This window comes from Symphalangus syndactylus, chromosome 18, assembly GCF_028878055.3.
Source record: "Symphalangus syndactylus isolate Jambi chromosome 18, NHGRI_mSymSyn1-v2.1_pri, whole genome shotgun sequence".
NCBI classification, from domain to species: domain Eukaryota; kingdom Metazoa; phylum Chordata; class Mammalia; order Primates; family Hylobatidae; genus Symphalangus; species Symphalangus syndactylus.
In genome coordinates, this window is record NC_072440.2 from 103534555 (window position 1) to 103546665 (window position 12111).

At 37.4% G+C, this 12111-nt stretch overlaps 1 protein-coding gene across 22 annotated transcripts in view; it reads left to right on the forward strand.

The window, feature by feature from the left end:
- The window catches only part of KIDINS220 (kinase D interacting substrate 220), a 119540-nt gene that overhangs the window by 50881 nt on the left and 56548 nt on the right, over positions 1-12111 (forward strand). For all 22 annotated transcript variants that reach the window (XM_055254498.2, XM_055254501.2, XM_055254504.2 and 19 more), the window contains exons 15-20: positions 180-345; positions 2664-2815; positions 2994-3283; positions 9287-9427; positions 9959-10202; positions 10364-10452. In XM_055254498.2, coding sequence (XP_055110473.2) covers positions 180-345; positions 2664-2815; positions 2994-3283; positions 9287-9427; positions 9959-10202; positions 10364-10452 — 1082 coding nt within the window. The remainder of the gene's footprint in view (positions 1-179; positions 346-2663; positions 2816-2993; positions 3284-9286; positions 9428-9958; positions 10203-10363; positions 10453-12111) is intronic.

A 12111-nucleotide genomic window follows, 5' to 3' on the forward strand; every position in this document is an offset into this window, starting at 1 on the left:
CATATCTTCTGTATCTTAGGTGAGGTTAATGGAATTCTTTGAGGAGTAGTTAGGAAATAGTATGGGGCCATAGAAAGCTATGTAAGCTTAGCTGTCATTACTTGATATTTGATCTTTGGAGAAAAGATCTGCTTGACTAATGACTGCTTTGGATAACTTTTTTAAACTGTGAATTTCAGTTGTCATTTACTTTGGTGGACGAAGAGAAGGAGAGAGTTGGAATTGGGCCTGGGTCCTCAGCACTAGATTGGCAAGACATATTGGATATTTGGAACTCCTCCTTAAATTGATGTTTGTGAATCCACCTGAGTTGCCAGAGCAGACTACTAAAGCTTTACCTGTGAGGTGAGTTGTTCCATTTGACAGAAGAAATCTTCAATGAGATTCAGAAAAAAATATTTTTCACTTCAAAAAGTTTATAGGGGCTGGGTGTGGTGGCTCACGCTTGTAATCCCAGCACTTTGGGAGGCCGAGGTGGGCAGATCACCTGAGGTCAGGAGTTTGAGACCAGCCTGGCCAACATGGTGAAACCCCTTCTCTACTAAAAGTACAAAATTAGCGGGGGCATCATGGTGCATGCCTGTAGTCCTAGCTACTTGGAAGGATGAAGCAGGAGAATCACTTGAACCTGGGAGGCAGAGGCTACAGTGAGCCAGGATCGTGCCATTGCACTCCAGCCTGGGCGACAAGAACGAAACTCTGTCTCAAAAAAAAGAAAAAAGTTTATAGAGTGTAATTTCTCAATGTATGTTCCAAAAAACATTGGTACCTGGAACCTTTTACATACAAAAATAAAAACATGCGCTGGTCAAATACCGTGGGAAACACTTCAGATTATATATCCCTCTTGTACGTTAAAGGATCAGAGGCAGCTTTCCATAAAGAAACCTGTTTAACTTTATTTACCAAATTTTATTTGAACATAAACCTTTTCTCCCTCTTATGTCACCTGTTACCATCCTTTGGAACACACTTTGAAGACAGCACTGGATGGAGGAGGGGTCCAGCCACTGGCCATGGTCCCCAGGGAGCTTCTGGTTGGAGACCTGGCCCCTTCTTATGTGAGCGGTTAACCTGGGGAAACCCAGCTCCCCTCTCTGAGCTGTGCTTTTCTCAGCTCAGGAAATAGATTCACATGTCTATCTAAAATTATTATTCACATTAAGTAGGAAATTTATGAGAAAACAGAAAAGATGAAAAATGTTTAAGTCCAGGAATAAAGGAAAGGTAGAGGGCTCCAGAGGACAGTAAAATGAAAAAAAAAAAAAAAAAAAAAAAAGGCTAGAAAATTAAAAGCAAAAGAAATTCAATGGAAGTAAGCAATGTAAGAATTTAAAATGTATTAAGGCCAGATATGGTGGCTCACGCCTGTAATCCCAGCACTGTGGGAGGCTGAAGTGGGCAATTGCTTGAGCTCAGGAGTTCAAAACAAGCCTGGGTAAAGGCAAAACCCCATCCCTACAAAAAATAGAAAAATTAGCTGGGTGTGGTGGTGCGTGCCTGTAGTTCTAGCTACTTGGGAGGCTGAAGTGGGAGGACTGCTTAAGCTTGGGAGGTTGAGGGTACAGTGAGCCAAGATCATGCCACTGCACTCCAGCCTAGGCTACAATGGAGACCCTGCTCAAAAAAAAAAAAAAAAAAGCATTAAAAGATGAAAAAATTTTTAATTATAAGAAAAAATAAGTGTAATTTAAGATGAAAATAAATAGGACAAGCCAGATAAAATATTAAAACTGAGTATAAGAGAAAAATAAAGGTAAAAACTTTTAAGTAACTGGCGTATAGAATTAAGTATTAAGAAAAGGATTTAAAAGTGAAAAAGTTAAAAGGAAAACAGAATAAAATAATTGGGGGAATATTTTTATAGAAAATAAGGAAACCAGTCTAAATTAATGAGGTGGTATTTTTTTTTTTCAGTTAGAACAATTAAAATAGCATCATCAAGACCACACAGTATATTACAGATTGTATTCTGAGAGCAATGCTTATCTACTGGACTGAGATGAGAGTTTAATTTAGAGATGGAAGGGAGAAAGGAACTAACACAGAAATAATAATGATTCAGAGACTCAGAATACAAATAATTCACTTAATTTTGAAGATCAATTGTGAAGAGAATATTTTACAACTATTTCTCAATCCCTGGTAGATGTTGAGGCTATAAATAAAATAAGCCATTCTAAAACTTGAGTTTTTAAATGGTATTACTGGGCATGAAATTCTTTAATGACTGTAATTAATATTTTTTCAGGGTTAGAGTCTCTTTTGTTGGTGTTAGAAAACTTTATTTGTGCAACTCTTGGTGGCCACATCATGACACAGGTGTCACCTTTTAACCAGTATGTCATGAGATCTGTTGGGGTGTCTGATACTCCACATCTAAGTTCTGGTGTAACTTTCCCCTGACTGTCCTTAGTCAGAATTACTTTATATGGCTCTGCACATTTCACTTTTGTTACTGTTTTTTCCTAAGAAAAGTATGTAAGATTTTAGAAGTGGAAGCTACCTAATTACAAATTCTTTTCCGTCCTTGGAATTTAAAAAACAATATTTTGAAAGAGACATAAAGAAAATAAAGGGTAAATGATGCAAAGATGACATACATTGAAGTTATTTGTTACTTTAGATACCAAAGTAATGTTTGATTTGTTTTTTTCTTCTAGGTTTTTGTTTACAGATTACAATAGACTGTCCAGTGTAGGTGGAGAAACTTCTCTGGCTGAAATGATTGCAACCCTCTCGGATGCTTGTGAAAGAGAGTTTGGCTTTTTGGCAACCAGGCTTTTTCGAGTATTCAAGACTGAAGATACTCAGGGTAGGATTTCCTTCCTTCCTTTTTTGTGTGTAAGGGGTGGGGCTGGGATAGATGTTCAGTTTATTTTCATGAAAACACACCTTGAACATTAGACTCATCAGGTACTGTGACTATAATGTTAGGATTTTCTAGATACTTGATATGTTAATAATTATTAAAACCATTTGTTGCGTTACAGGTAAAAAGAAATGGAAAAAAACATGTTGTCTCCCATCTTTTGTCATCTTCCTTTTTATCATTGGCTGCATTATATCTGGAATTACTCTTCTGGCTATATTTAGAGTTGACCCAAAGCATCTGACTGTAAATGCTGTCCTCATATCAATCGCATCTATAGTGGGGTTGGCCTTTGTGTTGAACTGTCGTACATGGTGGCAAGTGCTGGACTCGCTCCTGAATTCCCAAAGAAAACGCCTCCATAATGCAGCCTCCAAACTGCACAAATTGAAAAGTGAAGGATTCATGAAAGTAAGCACTCACTGGTTATTAGAAAAAATTGTAATGTGAATATGCTGCCACTGCCATGCTCATTTGGGCTTTAGGAAATACACTCTCTAAATGTTAAAGTGTTGCATTTATTTTAGTTTAGTTAATTTGTTCATTCATTCATTCGTTCATTCAAGACTATAATTTAAGGTAGTTTTAAGTTCACAGTAAAATTTAGAGGGAGGTGCAAAGATATCCCGTATACCCACTTTCCCCACACATACACAGACTCCCCAGTTGGCACCATTACCCACCAGAGCAGTACATTTGTTACAGTTGATGAACTTAGGTTGACACATCATAATCACCCAGCATCCATAGTTTACATTAGGGTTCACTCTTGGTGTGGTACATTCTGTGGGCTTGGACAAATATATAACATGTATCCACCATTATAGTCTTATGCAGAGTGGATTTATTGCCCTCAAGATCTTCTGTGCTTCACCTCTTCACACCTGTTCACCCCTCCCTCCACCCTCCTCCCTAACCCCTGGCTACCATTTCTTTTTACTATTGCCATAGTTTTGTCCTTTCCAGAATGTCATATAGTTGAATCATACATGTGTAGTCTTTTCAGATTGGCTTCTTTCACGTAGTCATATGCATTTAAGTTCCCTTCACGTCTTTTCATGATCTGCCAGCTCATTTCTTTTTAGCATGGCTAATATGCCATTGTCTGGATATATCACAGTTCATTTATACTTTTATCTACTGAAGGACATCTTTATTGCTTCCAAGTTTTGGCAAGTATGAATAAAGCTGCTATAAACTTTTGTGGACAGGCTTTTGTGTGAACATAAGGGATTTGAAAACTCCTTTGGGCAAATACCAAGGAGTGTGATTGCTAGATTGTATGGTGTTTCGTTTTGTTAGAAACAACCAAACTGTCTTCTGAGGTGGCTATTTTGCATTCCCACCAGAAATGAATGAGGCTCCTGTTGCTCCACATCACATCCTCACTACCGTTTGGTATTACTGGTGTTCTGGATTTTGGCCATTCTGATAGGTGTGCAGTGGTATCTTATTGTTTGAATTTGCATTTCCCTGATTACACATGTCGTGGAGCATATTTTCATGTGCTTATTTCCTATCTGTATGTCTTCTTTGGTGAATTGGCTGTTAAGGTCTTTGGCTTATTTTTCAATCAGGTTGTTCATTTTCTTATTGTTGAGTATTAAGAGTTCTTTGTATATTTTGGCTAATGGTCCTTTATCAGATATGCTCTTTGCAAATATTTTGCCCCATTCTTTTGGTTGCTTTTCATTCACTTGACAGTGTCTTTTGCAGAGCAGACATTTTTGACAAAGTCTAGCTTATTAATTCTTTCTTTCATGGATCTTGCTTTTAGTGTCCTATCTAAAAAGCTAACAACAAACCTATGGTCATCTAGAGTTTATCCTCTGTTATTTTCTAGGTGTTTTTTACTTTTACATTTAGGTGTGTGCGCTATTTTGAGTTAATTTTTGTGAAGGGTGAATGTGTCTGGATTCTTTTCTTTCTTGCTTGCTTTCTTGCTTGCTTTCTTGCATTCTTGCTTCCTTGCTTGTTTTCTTTCCTTTTCTTTTTTCTTTTTTTTTTTGTTTCCAGTTGTTCCAGCACCATTTGTTAAAAAGACTATTTCTTGCATTGTATTGCCTTTGTCGCTTGTCAAAGATCAATTGACTATATTTGTGTAGGTCCGTTTCTGGGCTCTCTTTTCTCTTTGTCTATTCGTTTGCCCATACCACACTGTTGGATTACTCTAGCTTTATTTTCTTGAAGTTGGGTAGTGTCAGTCCTCCTATTTTGTTCTTCTCCTTTAATATTGTGTTGGCTATTCTGGGTCTTTTTCTCCTCATATGAACTTTTGATTCACCTTAAATAACTTGCTGGGATTTTCATTGAGATTGCATTAAATCTTTAGGTCAAGTATTGAGTCTTCCTATCCATGAACATGGAATATCTTCATTTATTTAGTTCTTCCTTGATTTCTTTGAAGAGTTTTGTAGTTTTTCTCATATAGGTCTTATACATATTTTGTTAGATTTGTACCTATTTCATTTTTTGCAGTGTTAATGTAGATAGTAATTGTGTTCTTAAGTTCATGTTTGACGTGTTCATTGCTGATACATAGGAAAGTGATCAACTTTTGCATTAATCTGAAACCTTGCTGTAATTGTTTGTTAGTCCCAGGAGTTTTTTTTTGTTGTTGTTGATTCTTTTGGTTTTTCTACATAGAGAGTCAAGTCATCTGTGAACTAAGACAGTTTTCTTTCTTTCTTCCCAATCTTCATACCTTTTATTTCCTTTTTTTTGTTTTATTGCATTAGTTAGGACTTCCAGTACTATGTTGAAAAGGAGTGGTAAGAAAAGGGACGATCTTGCCTTGTTCCTGATCTTAATAGATGTTCTCATGTTCTCACCATTAAGTATGATGTTAACTACAGATATTCTGTATCAAGTTGAAGAAGTTCCTCTCTATTTCTAGTTTACTGAGAGTTTCTACCATAAATGGTGTTGGATTTTGTCAAATGCTTTTTCTTTATCTAATTATGTAATCATGTGATCTTTCTTCTTTAGCCTGTTTTTTTGTTTTTTTTTTGAGACGGAGTTTTACTCTTGTTGCCCAGGCTGGAGTGCAGTGGTGCCATCTCAGCTCACTACAACCTCCGCTTCCGGGTTCAAGTGATTCTTCTGCCTCAGCCTCCCAAGTAGGTGAGATTACAGGCATGCACCACCATGCCTAGCTAATTTTGTATTTTTAGTAGAGACAGGGTTTCACCCATGTTGATCAGGCTGGTCTTGAACTCCTGACCTCAGGTGATCCACTCTCCCTCCTCGGCCTCCCAAAGTGATGGGATTACAGGTGTGAGCCATTGTGCCCAGCCTAGTCTGTTGATGTGATGGATTACATTAACTGATTTTTGAATGTGGAACCGACCCTACCTACCTGGCATAAATCTCACTTGATTGTGGTGTATAATTCTTTTTATACATTTTGTATATGATTTGCTAATATTTTGTTGAGGTTTTTTGCATCTATGCTCATGAGATATTTATTGGTCTGTAGTTTGCTTTTCTTGCCATGACTTTGTCTGGTTTGGGTATTAGGGTGATGCTGACTTCATAGAATGAGTTAGGAAGCATTCCCTTTGCTTCTGTCTTCTGAAAGATCCTATATAGAGTTGGTATAATTTCTTCTGTAAGTGCTTGGTAGACTTCATTAGTGAACGCTTCTGGGCTTGGTGCTTTCTGTTTTGAAAAATTATTATTGATGCAATTTCTTCAATAGATATAGGCCTGTTCTTGTGAATTTTGGCAAATTATGTCTTTGAAAGAACTGGTCTGTTTATCTAAGTTACCAAATTTGTGGGCATAGAGTTGTTCGTAGTATCCCTTCATTATCCTGTTTTTGTCCGTGAGGTCTAAAGTGATAGCCTCTGTTTCATTTGTTGTTTTTCTGAATTTGTGTTTCCTCTTCTTTCATCTTAGTTAGTCCAAGGCTTATTGATTGTGTTTATCTTTTGAACTAACTAGTTTTTGGTTTCATTGTTTTATTTCTGTTTTAGTTTTTATTATTTCTTTTCTTCTGATTACTTTGGATTTAATTTGCTCTTTTTCTAGTTTCCTGAGGTGGAAGCTTAGATTTTTAATTTAATTTTATTTTTATTTATTTATTTTTTGAGACAGAGTCTCACTCTGTCACCCAGGCTATAGTGCAGTGGTGCGATCCCAGCTTGCTGGTATCTCTGCCCCCTGGGCTCAAGGGATCCTCCCACCTCAGCCTGCGAAGTAGCTGGGACCACAGGCTACATGCCACATGATGCCTGGCTAATTTCTGTAGATATAGAGTTTCACCGTGTTGCCCACACTGGTCTCGAACTCCTGAGCTCAAGCGATCCACCCACCTCTGCCTCCCAAAGTGCTGGGATTATAGGCATGAGCCACTGCACCCAGCCAGATTACTGATTTTATATCTTTCTTCTTTACTAATATATGCATTCAGTGCTATAAATTTTCTTCTTAGCTGTTCTTTTGCTGCGTCCCACAAATTTTGATAAGTTGTGTTTCCATTTTTATCTAGTTCAAAATATTTTAAAATTTCTCTTGAGAATTTTTTCTTTGACCCATGTGTTATTTGGAAGTGTGTTTTAAAATCTCTACATGTTTTGGGATTTTCCAATTATCGTTCTGTTTTTGATTTCTGGTTTAATTCCACTGAGGGAAGAGACTGTATGCAAGATTTCTATTTTAAATTTGTTATGGTGTGTTTTATGGCTCAGAATGTGGTCCATCTTGGTGAATGCTTTATGTGAGTTGGAAAAGAATGTGTATTCTGTTTTTTTTTCTTTTTTTGGATGAAGTAAATGTAGGTGTCAGTTATACCCAGTTGATTGATGGTGTTGTTGAGCTGAACTACGTCCTTACTGGTTTTCTGACTGCTGCATCTGTCCTTATAGAATGGTATTGAGGTCTCAGGCTGTGATAGTGGATTTATCTATTTCTTCTTGCAGTTCTGTCAGCTTTTGTCTTACATATTTTGATTCTCCTTTCTTAGATATATAAATGTTTAGGATTATTATGTCTCCTTAGAGAATCAGCTCCTTTGTTGTTATGTAATGCCCCCCTTTAATCCCAGTTACTTTCCTTGCTTTGAAGTCTACTCTGTCTGAAATTAATATAGTTACTCCCACTCTCTTTTGATTGGTGTTGGTATAGCTTTCTCCATTCATTTACTTTTAATCTACATGTGTCTTTTTATGTAAGGTGGGTTTCTTGTAGTAGCATACAATTAGCTCTTGTTTTTTGATCATCTCTGACATCTCTTTCTTTTAATTGGTATCTTTAGAACACTGACACTCAAAGGGATAATTGATTTTGATGGATTAATATCTATCGTATTTGTTACTGTTTTCTATTTGTTGCTTGATTTTTGTTCCTATTTTTGTCTTCTACTCTTCTTTTTGTCTTTTATGCTTTTATTGAGCATTTTATATGATTCCATTTTCTCACCTTGCTTTAGGATATCAGTTGTACTTTTTTTTAAACTTTTTTTTTTTGAGTGGTTGCCCTAGAGTTTGCAATATGCATTTACAAGTAATCCAAGCCCACTTTCAAGTAATACTATATCACTTCTCAGGTAGTTTATCTTATAATAGCAAAGTAATCCTAATTCCTCTCTCCCATCCCTTGTATCATTGTTGTCATTAATTTCATTTACATATATAAGCATACATAATATGTACATTATACACACACACACACCCCCACACACACACATATATAAGTGTACATAATCAAGGAGTGGCCACTTCCAAAGTGTTTACATATATGTAGAACCAGAAACCAGCAGTCCTTTTATTTATTTTGAGTTCTATTCCAGATTTTTCCAGTGGAAATACATATTTGAAGTGAGAAACATCATAACAGTAGCATGTTTTTATAAAATAGACTTTTATAAGTTATTCAAAAGAGTTAGCAACTACTATCTAATAATATAAGTTCCTCTAGAGCCCAGTAAAGAGATCTGTTTTTAAAAATAGCAAATTGAACCACCAAAATAAATAATACAGGATTTTGTTTTTCAAAGTGAAAGGGACTTTATAGAATTCTGCAGCTAATTCCTGTGATCAAGGTCAGATGCCATCAGGGAGCCAGCAGCAGTGTAGTGCTTCGATCATTTGGATTTGCATCCAGGTATAAATCTTTTCACATTCAGAGCCTCTGATCTTGGCAAGTTAGTCACTCAACCCGGTTTGTTCTTTTTAGAACAGATATGGTAGTGTCTGTCCCACAGTGCCATTCTGAGGATTGGCTGCTGTAATTTATGTGTAGTCACTTGGTAAATTGTGAAGCACTCGCTCTTAAGTGGAACCACAACTGGCAGCAGGGACTTTGAATGTCTTCTGTTCCTATTAGATGACTTTCTACCACGCTTTCTAAGAGATAGGTTTAAGCTTCTTGGATCTTCCTTCAGTGCTTTCTATACCTTCCTTTGCAATACAGGTTCTTAAATGTGAAGTGGAATTGATGGCCAGGATGGCAAAAACCATTGACAGCTTCACTCAGAATCAGACAAGGCTGGTGGTCATCATCGATGGATTAGATGCCTGTGAGCAGGACAAAGTCCTTCAGATGCTGGACACTGTACGTTTGCGCCGCCTCAAAAGCCGCCATTGTTATGTTGTGGCACTTGAGAGAATGTGTGACTTCACAAATATCTGAAAATAGAATGGAATTGGTTTTTGTTTGAGTACCTATTTTGTGATTTTTCTTTTGTAAAAACAACCATTCTTTATGCAGAAACGTAGCAAGAATAAATGTTTAGTCACAAAGAGATTTAAATAATTTTAGCTTAATGGCACTGTGAGAAAAATGAATAGAGCATCTGTATTCATGAATGTTTCTCATGTGCATGATTTACCTCTTTAGCAGACTGTAAATGTCTGAAAGAAAGACAATATTAATTTTCTTTGCAGGTTTTATCTATGTCAGATGACAACAAACCTAGATTGAGCTGTCAGTAAAATTTGCTTTTGTGCAGAATAAGTTTTGATGAAAAAGAAATAGTAGTTTAGAAATATCATCACCAAAAGATAGCACATATTTTGAAGAGATGCCTTATTCTTTTGGACAATTTAAAATGTATGTCACAACTGTACATTTCTTCTACCACAGGTCCGAGTTCTGTTTTCGAAAGGGCCGTTCATTGCCATTTTTGCAAGTGATCCACATATTATCATAAAGGCAATTAACCAGAACCTCAATAGTGTGCTTCGGGATTCAAATATAAATGGCCATGACTACATGCGCAACATAGTGCATTTGCCTGTGTTCCTTAATAGTCGTGGACTAAGCAATGCAAGAAAATTTCTCGTAACTTCAGCAACAAATGGAGACGTTCCATGCTCAGATACTACAGGTAAAGCTCAGGCTCCTAAAGTACTTTGAGTTTGAAATAGTTTGTAGTTTCTTTATGGCGACTCTCCTTTTTACCTTGAAAAATGTTATTTCACATTTCTTTAAATATCATATACAACAGAATTTTGGTGTAAGTGATGCTGTCTTGATAAATTATTTAAGGGATACAGGAAGATGCTGACAGAAGAGTTTCACAGAACAGCCTTGGGGAGATGACAAAACTTGGTAGCAAGACAGCCCTCAATAGACGGGTAAGATGCCATTGGCTTCGAGCTGTATGTTTGTATTGCTATTTATTCAAATACAAATAAAATTAAGATGATGCCACTTAAATAATACTTTGTAAATATTGCATTAAATGCTTCAAATAAACAGTATCATTGAATTTCCTTTCAGCTTCATGTGTTTCAGGGAATGTCCGCACCTAGAACCCTAACAACTGTACTTCGTATAGGGGTCCCAACCTGTTCTCAGCCCAGGTGCTGCTCCTGATCCCTGAGATCTTAAACCTTGCCAAATGATTTCATCCAGAGTTGAGAACCACTCTGTTCATTCCTGGTCAGGTTGAGCTATGCCTGTTGCCACCATAGCAGTAGGGGAGAAAGGTTTGTAGTGTGAGAAAACTCCTGGCTTTGTCTTCCTGTTGGCTGGCCTTCCCTAAGTGCTTGTGGGATGCTCACTCTTTTTTCTCTACCACATAGTAATTTGTGTCCTTCCCAGCCACTGGGGGTTTCTCCAACACATTGGTTGTCCCTGACCTCCCCATCTTATTTGTATGGAACAAGGGCATGTTCTGTGTATATGTCTGTATGCATACGACAGGAAGATACTCACTTGCAGGGCAGCTGTGACAATGCCACTCACACTCAGTGAATTTGGGCTAGTATTGGCATTGTGTTTTTTTCTGGTCTGCTACCATTAAGTTTGGATGTTTTACTTTTTAAAAAAATGTCTTCAGTGACATTTTGATATTATGCCTCTACCCTTTACAGATATGGATGCAAAGTTAATATGATGAATGACAGTTGGCAGCACTAAATTCAGAGGCGCATATAACTCACCATTTTTAATTTCTTGCCTGGCACTGTTGGGTGCCCCATGGTTGCATCCATCCTTCCTGTGCTTCGGGACCTTAGACAAGAGCACACCTTGGTTGTACCTGTTCCTCCTCTTATGAGATGGAATTCCTTTAGCCCACCCACCCTGTAGAGTGCCTTTCGTTCATATGGAGATGTGAGGATAGTTAGAGCGGCTGTCCCTTTGACATAGTTTTCACATACTTTAAAATAACCTAAACATCAGGCCAGGTGCAGTGCTCATGCTTGTAATCCTAGCACTTTGGGAGGATGAAGTGGGAGGATCACTTGAGACCAGGAGTTCAAGACCAGCCTGGGCAACATAGTGACATCCTCTACATAAAATAAAAATAAACAAATTAGCTGGATGTGGTGGTGCATGCCTGTAGTCCCAGCTGCTCAGAAGGCTGAGGTGGGAGGATTGCCCAAGCCCAGAACATCCAGGTTGCAGTGAGCTATAATTGCCCTACTGTACTCCAGCCTGGGTGGCAGAGAGAGACCCTGTCTAATAATAATAATAACCTAAAAATCAAAATGCTGAATCCTTAAAACCAGACAAGGGCTTATTTGCTTTATTATTTAAGGGTTCCTATAAATAGTCAGACCCCATGGAGTTTGAGTATCATTCTCTTTACACAGTTCTGCTTACTTATAAAGGCATTGAGCTTCCTCTAACTGTACCACTGTAACTTAAAATGCATCTGAAGCTAAACCATAGCATTTCATGCAGTTGCTGTGATACGACTTTACAATTGCTTTGTAAAGATTCTACCTCACGGATAATAATAATTTATTACTGTATGATACTCCTCTTTCACTAAAACTTTGGATTTT